Source organism: Trematomus bernacchii, unplaced genomic scaffold (assembly GCF_902827165.1).
Source record: "Trematomus bernacchii unplaced genomic scaffold, fTreBer1.1, whole genome shotgun sequence".
NCBI classification, from domain to species: domain Eukaryota; kingdom Metazoa; phylum Chordata; class Actinopteri; order Perciformes; family Nototheniidae; genus Trematomus; species Trematomus bernacchii.
In genome coordinates, this window is record NW_022987513.1 from 1,811,006 (window position 1) to 1,825,386 (window position 14,381).

Here is a 14,381-nt window from a genome sequence, read left to right on the forward strand (position 1 = left end):
TTAGAAATATAGATAGTTAGACACTATAGGCGGTAGTATAAATATGATTACATTATACACCAGTATAGATGAAGATTCATACTTTGTATAAATAAATATGAGTACACGATAGAATATATAACCAATATGGACAGGTGTATACATCACCTGCGGGCCATGAGTTGGACACATGTGAATTACACAAAGGAAGAAACACAATAACAACACAGGCACTAAATACCAAAGAAACAACAAAAGCACTAAGTGTGTAGAACCAAATGTGATTTATTATCTGCAAATGACTGTACACCGTTTACCTCACCTCACACCTTAATGTGGGCTCTTCAATCAGTTTGTTTTACCGTCCCCTACAGCCAGCTTTCAACCACAAAACAGTGCCTTACTGTTCTGGGTGCTTAATGTGATGGCTGGTTCCTGTCCACACAACTAAAAGTAAGTGTTTAGGAATGCACAAAATCCTTCACGCTCCACCTGTAAATAACTCCATTCTGAGTCTTCAGGACTTACTCATGGACACAAAGGCACTGTCTCTCCTAGCTTGATGTCTGAGATGCACACTCCTCCTCTCTGGCTGGAGCCTCGTCCCCCTCAGTGTCCGGCTCTTTGGCTGACTGCAGATCAGAGCCCGCTGTGAGTGCTGACACCCTCAGGGCGAGCCGCTTAAGGACCAGATCAGCAGTGCTGGGGAGAGTGTGCTGAATAAAGGGAACACAACAACAACAGATGACATGTACAGTATGTCCGGCAGATTTGAGGAATTTATTTGTACAGGAGAAATATCAGCACTGAGACAATGTATTTTTGGGTCTGAGTTGAGCTGATGTGTGACGTGTGAGAATGACAATACTGAAAAGTTGCAAGAAGGGAGATATTTATTATTTAAAAGCAGATCGTAGGACAATTTTTTCTTGAGATGCATTTTTAACGCAAAGAAGGTTAACACATACGAGGAATTTGCCTTGGTGTTTATGGTGCATACATAAACACAGTCAAAGAATATAAATTGTAACAAAAGGACCAACAAAAAAAACAATTATAAATAAATAATTTAAGAAAACCAATATAACAATAAAATATAGCAATATTTACATGAAATATTGATGAAATATAGTTATACCTGTAACAATAAAATATAATAAAATAAAATATGTGCAGTATTGGTATGACAAGTGGAAAGCCGTGCAGATATTAGGGCTAGCTTTGTGTAGATATTGTTTAGAGTTTGTTGGTTGAATTGAGCTTGTGGTGTTTTATGCCATGGGAACAACTAGATGCTACTTCTGTGGGAAGGTAGTGAGTGCTAATGCTGAAGCAGTTGCTCTGGATGTCTGTGATATATTTAATCAGATAAAATGAGGAAATATCACATCAAGAACATATGATCTGGCAGTGAAGAGAGACTCTGACATTCTAATGGTGTGCAGTAGATGCTGCTTGAAGGAGACGTTTCCTGCAGATGTGTTTCATAACATCCAACACCTCAGAGGTGATAATTATGTTGCTCTGAGGGAGACTCGCAAAGTACGTGTAAAGAAACTGATATCATATTTAATCAGAGAGGACTTTATGCTAATCGTATTGCCTAAGAGTGAGGTTATCAAGTACCTCACACCTCTAAAGCTGCTGTGAACACAGTGTCAGAGGCGCTGCTTGATAGCTTCACTCGAGGTGCAGAAATTGATCTCACCAGTAACTCCGTTTATCGGTGTGATTGCAACAAATTGAGGTGTGATGGGCTTGTTTAAAAGGAATGATGGAGCATTCAATCTGTGAGCCACATCCAGGTGGAGGGCTGGGAAACAGCATGGATGGATCTGTTGCTTTGAAAGAAGACCATTATGATTCCTGTCTGTTACAGACTCCCTAAGGAAGATTGATATGACCTTTTTTAATGTTGACAGTAACAAATGCACGGAGATTGAATGCATTATATTTTTGGATTTTAATAAAATTTGCCTCCCAAGACTTGTTTAATTGATTGATTGACCAGTTCAAGTTTTGGCTAATAACTGAACCTACTAGAGTGGCTATGAAACATACTATTATGTTGTCAAAATGCATAGGTTTTCGTCATATTGCTGTAAAATAGTTCACTTTTTACCTTACAGAAAGAAGTTGAGTCTCTGATAGAGGTGGTTCAATCATCCAGGATATTACATGTGGGATGCCACAAGGTTCTTTTATCGGGCCTCTTTTATTTATTATGTGTACATTATATGCCAGTTACGGCAAGATGCAAGCTTTTGATTTTGCGGAATCATTTTGCTTTACGTATCATATTTTACTTGTAAAAATAAAAAATTACACATTTTAAGGTAGTGGGTCATTGATCCAAGCTTTTAATACATTTGAGTCAAACAGAAAAACCTGTTTGGATATAAGAATAAGCTGGCAAGGATAAATACGGTGAATGTTTCTTGTGGTGGACCTAAAATTGTGTCTCAAATGTTATAATATGGGAACACAGAATGTTATTAAGATGTGCCAGTAAACTCTTGATTATGCACATTCTGCTCAGTTGTTTGAAAGCTAACCTTAGGAACAAACTGAAGTGGATGCAACATAATTCAGTATTTATTAAATGCATCGGACTGCTGCCAGTACAGCTCAAAGCCGATGAAACAGAAGCTGCATCATATCCAAACTATTATTGATGGGTACAAGCATCAATATTTTCACATAACAATGGTCCATACTTAGTATATCACTTTGAAAATAGGGACAGTGTGCATTCATGTGAAGTTCCTGTTCATAAACTGATGCCATGTCATGGAACATATGTCTGTTATACCTCAAGTATATGCATCAAAAACTGGATAATAAAGTCAGGCTTTACAATTTAACAGGGTAAACAATTTATAGTGACATTTGGAAAGATATTGTTATTTTAATTATTTTTGTTCTTTTGTTGAAGGATTTTGTTGTGTGTTTCTCAAAATTGTTTATAATTTTTATGTTGCATATCTTCCAATTTGTTGCGTTTTCTTTGTCCTGTTGGAAACAAGTGTTTTCACTTTCAAATCCATTGGATACTTTTGTGTCTTTTGTCCGATAATCCAATCAAAGGGCCTGTAAAATCAGTTCTTGAAATTCTGTTGAGATTTATTCTGCTGGCCAGTAGAGGTCAGCAAAAGTTCAAGCCTTTTCTACATAAGGAATAATATATTTCCTAATAAAAGCATGCTTTTGTATTAAAAAGGTTATCAGATGATCCATTTATTATGCCAATATGCTTTGAAAAAGTATGATCCACAACCAAGAGGCAATTTCCTTGGCAGGAAGCTTCTATGGCGCTTCGATTCGTATTTTAGATTCCTTTAACACAGCTTTCTGTGACGTACCTGTAAAATATGCAGTCCCTTAAGTGTGAGGACAGCCAGCTCTCTCAAACCGTCGCCAGTCAGGTCTAAGTAGATGATGGACAGCAGAGGACTCTTGAAGCTCCGCCTCCACTGCAGCTGAAACTCTTCCTCTCTTCCCGTCCCTGCCGGCTGGAATTTGTAACAAAGCATTTCCTGCATGGAAGAAAGGGAGATAACATCCTCATCATCGAGATCTCACCGGTCAATCATTCTCATTCGATTTTAGATGAGATTAGTTGTGGTTATCCACAGATAATGCCCTTCATCTACATCTGCACTTCACTTCTTCTATAGAGTCTATTTTAAGGGACCCTGAGTATAGTCTACCATATCATGTGCCATTCTATCGAACTGCTCTAGACCTACTGTTTATGTTATTCTACTTCTAGAACAAGTCTGTTGTTATTCTATATCTGTAAAATCACATAAAAAGACTTACAAGTACTGTCTGTACTGCAAAACCTACATTAGAGTCAAGTGTTTGTTTTTAAAATCTTTTTCATTAGATTTTGTGAAAAAATTCAAACCCATATCACCAGCTTTATCCTTTGAAGTATTATTAATAAAGTGAATTAGTGACTTAGAGGAGCTCTGACCTGCCCATATGTTCCCAACAGCACCTCCTTCTGACCGTCAAAGTCCAGGTCGATGACCAGAGCACACAGCACTGCGTCCCACTGATCGCTCTCTGAGAGACACACGGAGCGGGACAGGCCTCGCTCCTGCACATCTCTGAGGGGACACACACATATGGATAACACACTGCTCTGAACTCAGCATAGAGCCATGTTCTAAACAGCAGAAAACGTCTGATTTCTCCACTGATATATTTAAAAAGCTATCACTATTTGTACCTGTAGACAACTGCCATCTCTATAGTGCTGGTTACCAGAAGGTTGTAACTTTTTATTTCCACACCTGGAAAAGACAAAAACGTGGATTTGACCAGACTTATCCACAGTGACTACCAGAGATAGTTCACACTACTTATCCAAAAAGAGCAAACGGATGAAGAGACAGACAGAGGAAGTGAAACAGCGCCCTGACTTACCTTCCTCTCCACTGGGGCAGCTCAGAGGGAACAGCAGCACAGAAGAGATGGGACTGTCAAACTGGAACCGCCAGCTCTGCAGAACCTCTGACAAAAAGATATACAAGGAACATAGGAATATCCTGCAGTAGTATCATGATCACCACATACACACCATCTTGAAGTCACTAACTAGTCACTAGTTACAAAAAATCCTAATTTGGGATCAATAAGGTATATCTTATCTTATCTTTATTTAATACATAACCAATTTGTTAATTGTACAAATACTGTACCATCAGAGGGGAATTTAGGACCTGGTTCATACAAACAAATGTATCTTTGCTACTAACAATTACACACTATTTGTCAAGTCTCTGTAACCCACAGTAAACCCACAAAGGGGATTTAACTTTGCTGAAACGACTCTGTATTTACTGTGCACTATTCTATTACCGTGCACTATTCTATTTACTGTGCATGGTTCAAATGACTGTGCACTATTCTTTATATTCACTGTGCAGTATTTATTTTGTTTGACAATGGCTGAATGAGTGTGAAATATATTCTTACTTGCCGCTAATTTGTATAACATTTGTATGATATTGTATATTTTAAACATGTTGAACTCGTGTAGTAATGCTTGACACTGCTGCTGTAACAAAATCATTTCCCAATTTGGGATAAATAGAGTTTCTATCTTTCTATCCATCTATCCTATTTGTAGTGCTCTCAACCATTCAGCTAATAGAATGGAACCCGTAGCACCCTTAACATGTACACTAGTTTCTGCTAGATTTCACTGTGTTCCTCTATCCCACTTTGGAGGACACGCTATGAGAAGGAGTCATGTGACTGCGTTGAACCAATCAGAATGGTTGTTGAGAGTTTGGTGGGACTCACCTGGTTCAGTCTGGCTGACCTGAGCCAGTCCCACACAGCCATTCTGACAGCCGAACACAGAGAGTCTCCGGCCACCAGCGACACTCAGCATATCCAACCACAGCACACTGCATGGAGAGGGGGGGGCACACAATAAACACAGAGGGTTATGGATTTTACATACATTTAAGTCAGAAAATGTGCTGACATGTGGTCATTGCTCATTGATATGACAGCAGTGATACATCACTTTCAGCAAATATGCTACATCGATGCTACATTGATGCTACTGATATCTGGTTTTATTCTGTATGCAGTGTCTCATTGATTTATTGTGAAGAATAATGACGCGTTTCTCTTTTCTTTCTTGCATTTCATATTTCTGCTGTGTTATTTGAATTATTTTATAATGATATTAATAACTACATTGTTATTGTCTTCAGAAGTTCTTGCTATGTGTTTATGCTGTTACAGTATGTCTTTGTAACTGAGTTTTCTCGTGAAATGGCTTATATATCCACTGGCTGAGTTATGAACAGAATAGTCTCTTAGTGAAGATTTGAGAATAAAGAAAATTGGATAGAGAGAAACTTGATGGTCTTATTCACCCAACTCCTCCACACACAGTGAAACATCAGCAGCTTCAGAGCTGATGGAGCTAACGGCAGCTCAGACTCACTTGCTGGGCAGATCTTCTAGTTCAGGGAAGAGTCTCTCCACCGGCTGCTCTTCAAACTGGTGAAGGGAGGAGTTCTGTTGGAGTAATGCTGTCATGTTACATCATAAGTCAAAGTGAATGTCTCCTTCAGATATGCAAAACCATATTGTTATATGCATGTTGCTCAAAATAGCCTAACTGTAGCCTTCATCCCTTTTCATAAAGTCTTCTCTTTGACCGAACAACAAATCATGTTAAAACTCAAATGACCTTGACAAACAAACCTTGTCTGATTCACTTTATACACATTGTACAGTCTTTACGAGAACACAATACTACTGTTCTGGTCTTTTGGTTTATTCACTTATTTATGACAAAATGAAGAATTAATCATATTTTACAGATTTGATTGTTTGTTGATTGTTGTTTATAAATATTTAGACAAATAACTATAATCAAAACGACACAACACAAATATTTTATAATAAATAAATAATTCTGATTCTTTTAGTTAAATTTGTCAATTAAAAACATATTTTTTTAATATAAATACTGAGATAAAAAACATTGACTAATAATACCTAAACGTGAAAACCACTCACATAAACAAATAGGTATTATAATTCTACAGATATTTAGTTTTACAGATAAAGAGGGGGAAAGGATTAAATCTATATTTTTGTAAAGACGGTATCCCCCCCCCCCCCCCCCAGGCTCTGCTCTGACCTCCTTGTACAGGTGGATCCTCTGGTCATGGCCGCTCAGTAGGAACACCGTCTCTCTGCCTTCATCCTCACTCTGCACCCTGACACAGAAAAAATAATAATAATCTGTAATTCAATTGTAAATTGTATTTGTAATTAACACCACATGATATTATTTAGCTGCCTGTTTATAACCACTACGTTTTGGTGTATTAAATAAAGTATTCTGATGATTCTTATAGTGGGACATTAATAGAGCTGTAAAACTTTACCATAACTCCAGTTTAACAGCTTGCCATGCAATGTCTGTCCACTGGTTTGTAACAACGTCCCTCTGCCCTGCTTCACGTGTCTTTGTAATGTGACTGCAGTGTTTTGACCATTCTGGGATAAAGGAATAGGGAATCGATGTTCCTCACTGACAGATTAGGAGAGAGTCCCTTTCATTTGGTTTGATCTGTTGTTCTCAACAAAACCTGATCTTGCTAGTTCGGCCTACCATGACGACTCAAGTGTGTATTGTATTGTTTAATGGTCCACAGTTTATCACAGCTGTGCAGCAGCAGACTCACTCTGTGTGGTAGAGATGGAAGGGCGTGAACTGCAGCTCCAGATTCAGGCAGCTCTCTGTTTAGAAACACACACTACCATCAGCAGGAGAAGTGTGTGTCACAGTAACAGTGCACAGGACGCTCCTCACTTCACTCACGTGCGATAGACTCCAGGTTGAACTCCGAGCCGGGCTCATAGTCACAGTAGATGTTCAGGAACGGAGTGGCTTTGTCTCCAGAGTCCTGCAGGAGTACAGCTGTTATTAACACAAATAGTAGAACAAATTAACAACCTTTATAGTAAAGTATGCACATGCAGTGGCTCCTCAATTGAAATATATGCAAATACCTTTACGAATGTGATGCCCACCACCAGGCCTCTTTTGGGTGGAGACTTAGTGAAGGCATCGATTGACACGATCTCTGCATCGACTACAGAGAAAGGACAGGATCAGATCCTTGCAGCATCAACAGCTGTTGGACAACACAGCTGCAGCACAGCTTTCAGGACTATAGGACTAAAGCAGCATTAAATAAGATTTATCAAGTTTAGTGAAAGTAGGATACCTTAAATAAGTAAAGTATGCATACTTAAGTGAGTGTACACTGCATTTGTGCATATGTGTACCTGTGCATTGCCATATATTGATATGTGATCTGACTGCATGTATTTGAAACAACACATAAACTATGTTCAATTGTGTCTAAGATTTTTTTTTTTTTTTAAACATCATTGTGTCATTCCAAGAGGGCAAATTAGTCTGTAGGCTATTACTTCACAAGTCTATTTAGTCAAGTAGTGTCAAGTATTGTACTCAAGTACTTTTTTGACATATTTTGTACTTTATACTTCTACCCCACTACATTTCAGAAGCAAATATTGTACTTTTACTCCACTACATGTATTTTAACTCTTTCAGTTACTACTCACTTTGTGCATATAAAAACACATGATAATGCTGATATAGTATAAAGCAGTAGGCCTACTGTACTACTAAACGACACAGTATTTTTAATATCTAAATGTGTCCAACATTGACACATTACAATACTAAAATGCTCTCATATGTATAAAAAACAAGATCAAATATTAACCAAATTAATATTAAACTGTGAAAAGATCCATTCTGATTTAACCTTACTTTTGATACTTACTAAATACATTAAGTATTTATAATTCTTCTGTACTTTATATTATTCTCAAATGGGTCATTGTGCAGAATAAGTACTTTTACTTTAAGTACGATTTTGAAATCAGGACTTTTACTTGCAGTGGAGTATTTTGGGAACATAGTATTTGTAAAGTATCTGAGTACTTCTTCCAACACTGTTTTACAGCTGAGTCTGCCTCACTGCATTGTATTGCATTGTATTGCTCATACACCATCTCCTCCATAGCTCTACAGCACGGCACCGTCCTCCGGGCAGTACCTGGGATGTAGGTGAACTGGACCTCCTTGGCCACAGGTCGGATTTTGTGCTGCGGCTCCTGGTACCTGAAGCACACTACCTTCCCTTTGAGAGTGGCCGCTAACAGCTCCTGCTGCCCGGCCTGACACAGCCCGTAGATGTTGCTCTGCGACGGGAAGCGGCTGAAGCTGTCCTCCACGAAGGGGTAGGCCTCCCGGAGCATCCCGCCACCCGAAACTCAACTCACTTATTCGGTCAGAAATGTCAAAAATGAAGACTGTCAGTGGTTGTTTTGTAACTGCTCTGTTCTCCAACTCCATTCAAGTTCAACTTAAATGAGCTCAAATGAGAAAACGAGTGTCAAAAAATATGTTACACTCGCGACATTATGTTGACTTACATATAGTGTTCGTGCTAAGTCAGTGCTAATGCATTTTCATTTACTTTGAAGACACACATTCACAGCTTCTGTTTTGGTATTTCTCAGGCTGACTCTAAATAGCTTAGCCTGCTAGCATAGCGTCATGAAGCAAAACATCCGGGTCAGGAGGAGGTGCGTTCACGTCTATTGGATATATGGCATTTAATTATCATAAAAACGATCCAGCGAAGAGAAACCAAATGCTTTGATTAAAAAGTTGAAAGTAGGGTAATGCTTTACCAGGTCGGTTTAGTTTACTGTACTTTTTGCCATCATATTTTGTTGTTTATTGTCAGATGTCACAACTCACACTGTTCAGTCAAATTGACTTCATATAATTTAGAAGTCATTGAACTGGCTTACAGAGCTGAGTTGAAATAATAACAACTTATGAAATTAAGTAGAAATTGCATACATTTATATATGAAGTGAAAGTAACTTAAAGACAAAGTTACAATAACTTAATGATCAAATCCTTTTTTTACAGTAGGTGGCGGTATGCACCTTAAAGTTGTTTGCAATCCGCCAAAAACCGAGAGAAGAAGAAGAAGAAGCCGACTACGAGCTGTCCAGTCGACTTCAGGCGAGCTTTTTGAGACCTCCCCCAAGGTGATTGCATGTGTAGATGATTCAAATAATAATTTATTCGTCCCACAACGGAGACATTTACAGTGGCTATAGACATGTTTTTCCCATCGATTATTTTATCATACTGTTCTGTACAGATGAGACTTTGTCATAGATTTATTTATATGTGTGCCTGTGATTATTGTATCATACTGTTAGTGTTCTGTACAGATGAGACTGTCATAGATTTATTTATATGTGTGCCTGTGATTATTTTACCGTCCTGTACAGATGAGACTATGTTATCAGATGTATGTATATGTGTGTCTGTGATTTTATACTGAATATAAAGTAACTGGAAATACCTGTGTGTGTGTGTGTGTGTGTGTGTGTGTGTGTGTGTGTGTGTGTGTGTGTGTGTGTGTGTGTGTGTGTGTGTGTGTGTGTGTGTGTGTGTGTGTGTGTGTGTGTGTGTGTGTGTGTGTGTGTGTGTGTGTGTGTGTGTGTGTGTGTGTGTGTGTGAAAATCGGACTTCAAATGTTAAGCTTTAGAGCTACTTATCTCATCACACAGTGCTCTAAGGTGAGCAATTTGCATTTATAGCAAGACCAGAGATTGTCCTGAACATTTTGATATGTAACACATGGGGTGCCATGTATAACAAGTACATTTAAAAGGTGATTTAAGGAAACGTCTAAAAAGACTCTGCAGAGGGTTAACAGATACAAGAGAAAGTCTTTATGATTCAAACATTAAGGTATACAAATAATTCTACTAGGTGTTTAAATGATTGTAGATATTTCAATAAATTAAAATATACCATTGTCTGTCATATAAATCATAATCTCACTAAACCATTGCCACAAATATGTCCATTAGGGCAGTTCATAAGATAAGATAAGATGGACCTCTAATAATCCCCGTAGGGAAATCCACGTGTCAAGGCAGCAACAGAATAAGAAGAAGCACATATATTACACAGGAATTAAAAGTAAAAAAGAATAAAAGACAAATAAAATAAGAATAAACATGTATTAACAGTATTAATTGAAAAAACTAGTTAAACTAGTTAAACTATGATCCGGTGAATGTACACAGATATGTGAGCAGAACAGATATGTTAAATATATTTAAGGTGCCGGTATCAGAGCGGGTATAAGTTGTATGTGGGTGTGTATACAGTGCAGGTTATAGATGGGTTTCAGGGTTGTGTTGTGCAGCCTGATGGCTACAGGCACAAAGGACTGTCCGAGGCGCTTGGTGCTGTGTCGTGGAGGGATGAGTCTGAGGCTGAGCGTGCTCCTCATCTTCACTAGCTCTGCATGGAGGGGGGGTGGAGTGGGGGTGGAGGGGTCCTCCATGATACAGTCCAGCTCTCTTAAAGAGAGTGTTGATGTTTGTCCAGCAGATGTCAGTGAACACTTACAGCAACTTGTTGAAAGCTTTACATTTCCCTCTTTCTGCTTACCAACAGCTTGACAAAAGGTCCTACCTCCTTTTATAGAGAAGAAGACACTAAAATCAAGGCATATCGCATACTTTAGTTTTCTTTCCAATATCCCGACTTTCTTATCAGTCAGAAACAGGTTTATTGCACAAGGAATTTGCTTTGGAGTATAATGGTGATAACACGAACACAGTAGGAAGAATCAAGAAATGCTCCCATGCCTATGTCCAAACCTGTGGTGAGTTTCATTTTGGCTCAGCCTAAACTTCACCTAATGCCCCCCCCCCCCCCCCCAGCAGCAGTGCCTCTCCTCCTTTTGCTGCAGTACATCTGAAACAGCCTCCTGTTTCCTCACATCCTCACCAAAGGTAGTGGGAACTATTCGATATGAGTTGACTGGAATAACTATATAGTGTTGTACATGTCATGTGATAACAGAGAGAAACACTTGTGTGAATCTGAGGTGTAGAAGTAGAACACATGAACCGAACAGTGTTCCCATCTCAGCATGAAGCCCCCCTCTCTGAAAGGGGACAGTGTCTCTTCTTAATCTCATCAAAAGGATTGGTTTCTGCTTCTAAATGCCACCAATGCAAAGCAAACACTTCATAAAGTCTGGTTATAATAGTACTAGTATTGTTCTTTTTATACTTCACTGCAGCAACAGCTGGCATGCAGAGTAACGGATTACATGTAACGGGATTATGTCATTGCGTTACAAAAAACAGATAATATTCCCTTACAGTTACACAAAATAGATCAGATTACCGGTACATTTAAAAAAAACTAAAACAACATGGGGATTACAAACAGGATTAGAATGTAACAGTACATTTAAAAAATAGAGAAAGATACATTGAGAAGCATGCTGTGGATGCTCTTAATCGATATACTGTGGTGAGAGCAGATTCTGTCTCCTGTAAAAGGAACACTTTTATTTCTTCTCTGTAAACTGTACTGTTCTGTAGGATAATACTTTAAGTGTGAATCTATACGCCTACTGGCTAAATCTGCGTTATACTTTTCACTTTCTTTGGGTCATTTGTTCTGTTTTTAATTCAGCAGGTGAACCTATATGTTCATAAGATAGTGTGTGTGAGCTTAACTGTATGTATGAAACTAAAACGGAGCATTTTCTGTCAGCTCAGACTTTATTTCTGCTTTTTTAAACTGTAGTATGTGCTCATGTGTTTCAGTGTTGGTGTAGAGGCTGCTGCCTGAATATGTTTAATGAAAGGCAGTTTACTTACTTACATCTTATTGATATTTATTTTTCTCCTGTATTTATTTGCATTGCATTTGATAATTAGGAAATTCAACAGAAACCGAAAGTAATCAGGTTACATTACTTTTATATTTGATACTAGATTACATTTCCTTCACAATTTAGGTAAAGTACTTTTTCTGCAGTCTTTACTGCCGGACAACATTATCTGACCTCTGAAGTCATTAATACTCATCAAATGTACATATAAGAATCCTAAAACGTATACAAGAAAGAAGACAAAGAGCATAATAAAAAGGAAACCAAATGAGATGCTTATGCCATTTTGTAAACAGCTCCTGTGAGGAGGTCAATAATAACATTGGCATATAGTACAGGACATTAACCAAATTATTAAACATAAAGCCATAGTTCACATTGATGGAATGTAGATACCTGACATCCATAAACGTATTGCACCTACATGTTTTATGAAGTCAATTCAATAAGATTGTGTATCAATAATCACAATTGTATCTCCCTTCAACAACTACATGGTGTCACATCATCCCTGTGGGCTGTCTAAGTGTGTGTCACACGTCTTATAAAGTCCGGAGTGTGTTCTGGGGGGGGTAGCAGACGGGGGTTAGGCCCTGCGAGCGGCTGCTCCATATTGTGAGAGTTCAGAGGTGGAAGTGTGTTACACCACCCCCCCACTGCAGACCCCCCCACCCCCTCTCCTAATACCACCTGCTAATCCATGTGCAGGATTACTGTCCACTGTAATCACTCATCCTGTACTGACACACACCTCACCTCACTGTACAGCTCCTGACTCTCTCTCTCACACACACACACACACACACACACACACACACACACTGTACCATTAACCCAATTCATGATGTAAAAAATATGAAGTCAATTAACTGTCTTAACTGTCTTAACTGTAGTGAAGCTTATTCAATAAAATAATGATGGGGCTTTTGGGAATAATCAGAGCATTGAAACATTGAGAAAAACGGATTTACCGTAGCCCTAAGGAGGCAACATTCTCGATCCATCTTCTCCCGCTTATCCGTGGTCGGGTCGCGGGGGTAGCAGTTCCAGCAGAGAGCCCCAAACTTTCCTTTCCCTGGCCACATCAACCAGCTCTGACTGGGGGATCCCAAGGCGCTCCCAGGCCAGCGAAGAGATATAATCCCTCCACCTGGTCCTAGGTCTACCCCTCGGTCTGTTCCCAGCTGGATGTGGCTGGAACACCTCCCTAGGGAGGCGCCCAGGTGGCATCCTTACTAGGTGCCCGAACCACCTCAACTGGCTCCTTTCGACGCGAAGGAGGAGCGGTTCAACTCCGAGTCCCTCCCGGATGACTGAACTTCTCACCTTATCCCTAAGGGAGACGCCAGCCACCCTGCGGAGAAAACCCATCTCGGCCGCTTGTATCCGCGATCTCGTTCTTTCGGTCATGACCCATCCTTCATGACCATAGGTGAGGGTAGGAAGGAAAATGGCCCGGTAGACAGAGAGCTTTGCCTTCTGGCTCAGCTCTCTTTTTGTCACAACGGTGCGAAAAAACGACTGCAGTACCGCTCCCTCTGCTCCGATTCTCCGGCCCATCTCACGCTCCATCTGAACAATGTCAAAAGACCTCATGAAAGACGACACACAAAGTGAGGATACCCGGCCCGGAGGAAGCCCGGGGTCCCCTTCTGGAGCCAGGCCCAGAAGGAGGACTCGTCGGCGAGCGTCTGGTGGCCGGGCTTGCTTCTTTGTTGGAGTTTACCCCAGTGGACGAGAGGGTCGCCTCCCTACGCCTGCGGGTTATGGGGGGGAAAACTCTGACTGTTGTGTGTGCTTATGCACCAAACAGCAGTTCAGAGTATACAGCCTTCTTGGAGACCCTGGAAAGAGTCCTGTATGGGGCTCCTGAAGGGGACTCTTTAATCTTGCTGGGAGACTTCAACGCACATGTGGGCAATGATGGAGACACTTGGAGGGGTGTGATTGGGAAGAACGGCCCCCCTGATCTGAACCGGAGTAGTGGTTTGTTACTGGACTTCTGTGCTAGTCATGGATTGGCCATAACAAACACCATGTTCGAACCTAAGAATGCTCATAAGTGTACGTGGTACCAGAGCACCC

The 14,381-nt window shown here is 39.8% G+C and overlaps 1 protein-coding gene across 1 annotated transcript; it reads right to left on the minus strand.

Moving 5' to 3' along the window:
* Positions 1-240: 240 nt before the first annotated feature.
* On the minus strand, positions 241-9,132 carry kptn (kaptin (actin binding protein)). Its single transcript, XM_034114570.1, has 13 exons — positions 8,998-9,132; positions 8,619-8,843; positions 7,537-7,619; positions 7,346-7,430; positions 7,209-7,263; positions 6,659-6,737; positions 5,954-6,027; positions 5,296-5,402; positions 4,414-4,500; positions 4,217-4,280; positions 3,959-4,094; positions 3,342-3,515; positions 241-695 (listed from the first exon to the last, which is right to left on the minus strand). Exons 2-13 carry the CDS (start codon positions 8,818-8,820, stop codon positions 534-536), a joined length of 1,308 nt encoding a protein of 435 aa, XP_033970461.1. The 5' UTR covers positions 8,821-8,843; positions 8,998-9,132; the 3' UTR covers positions 241-533.
* Between the last annotated feature and the right edge of the window lie 5,249 nt (positions 9,133-14,381).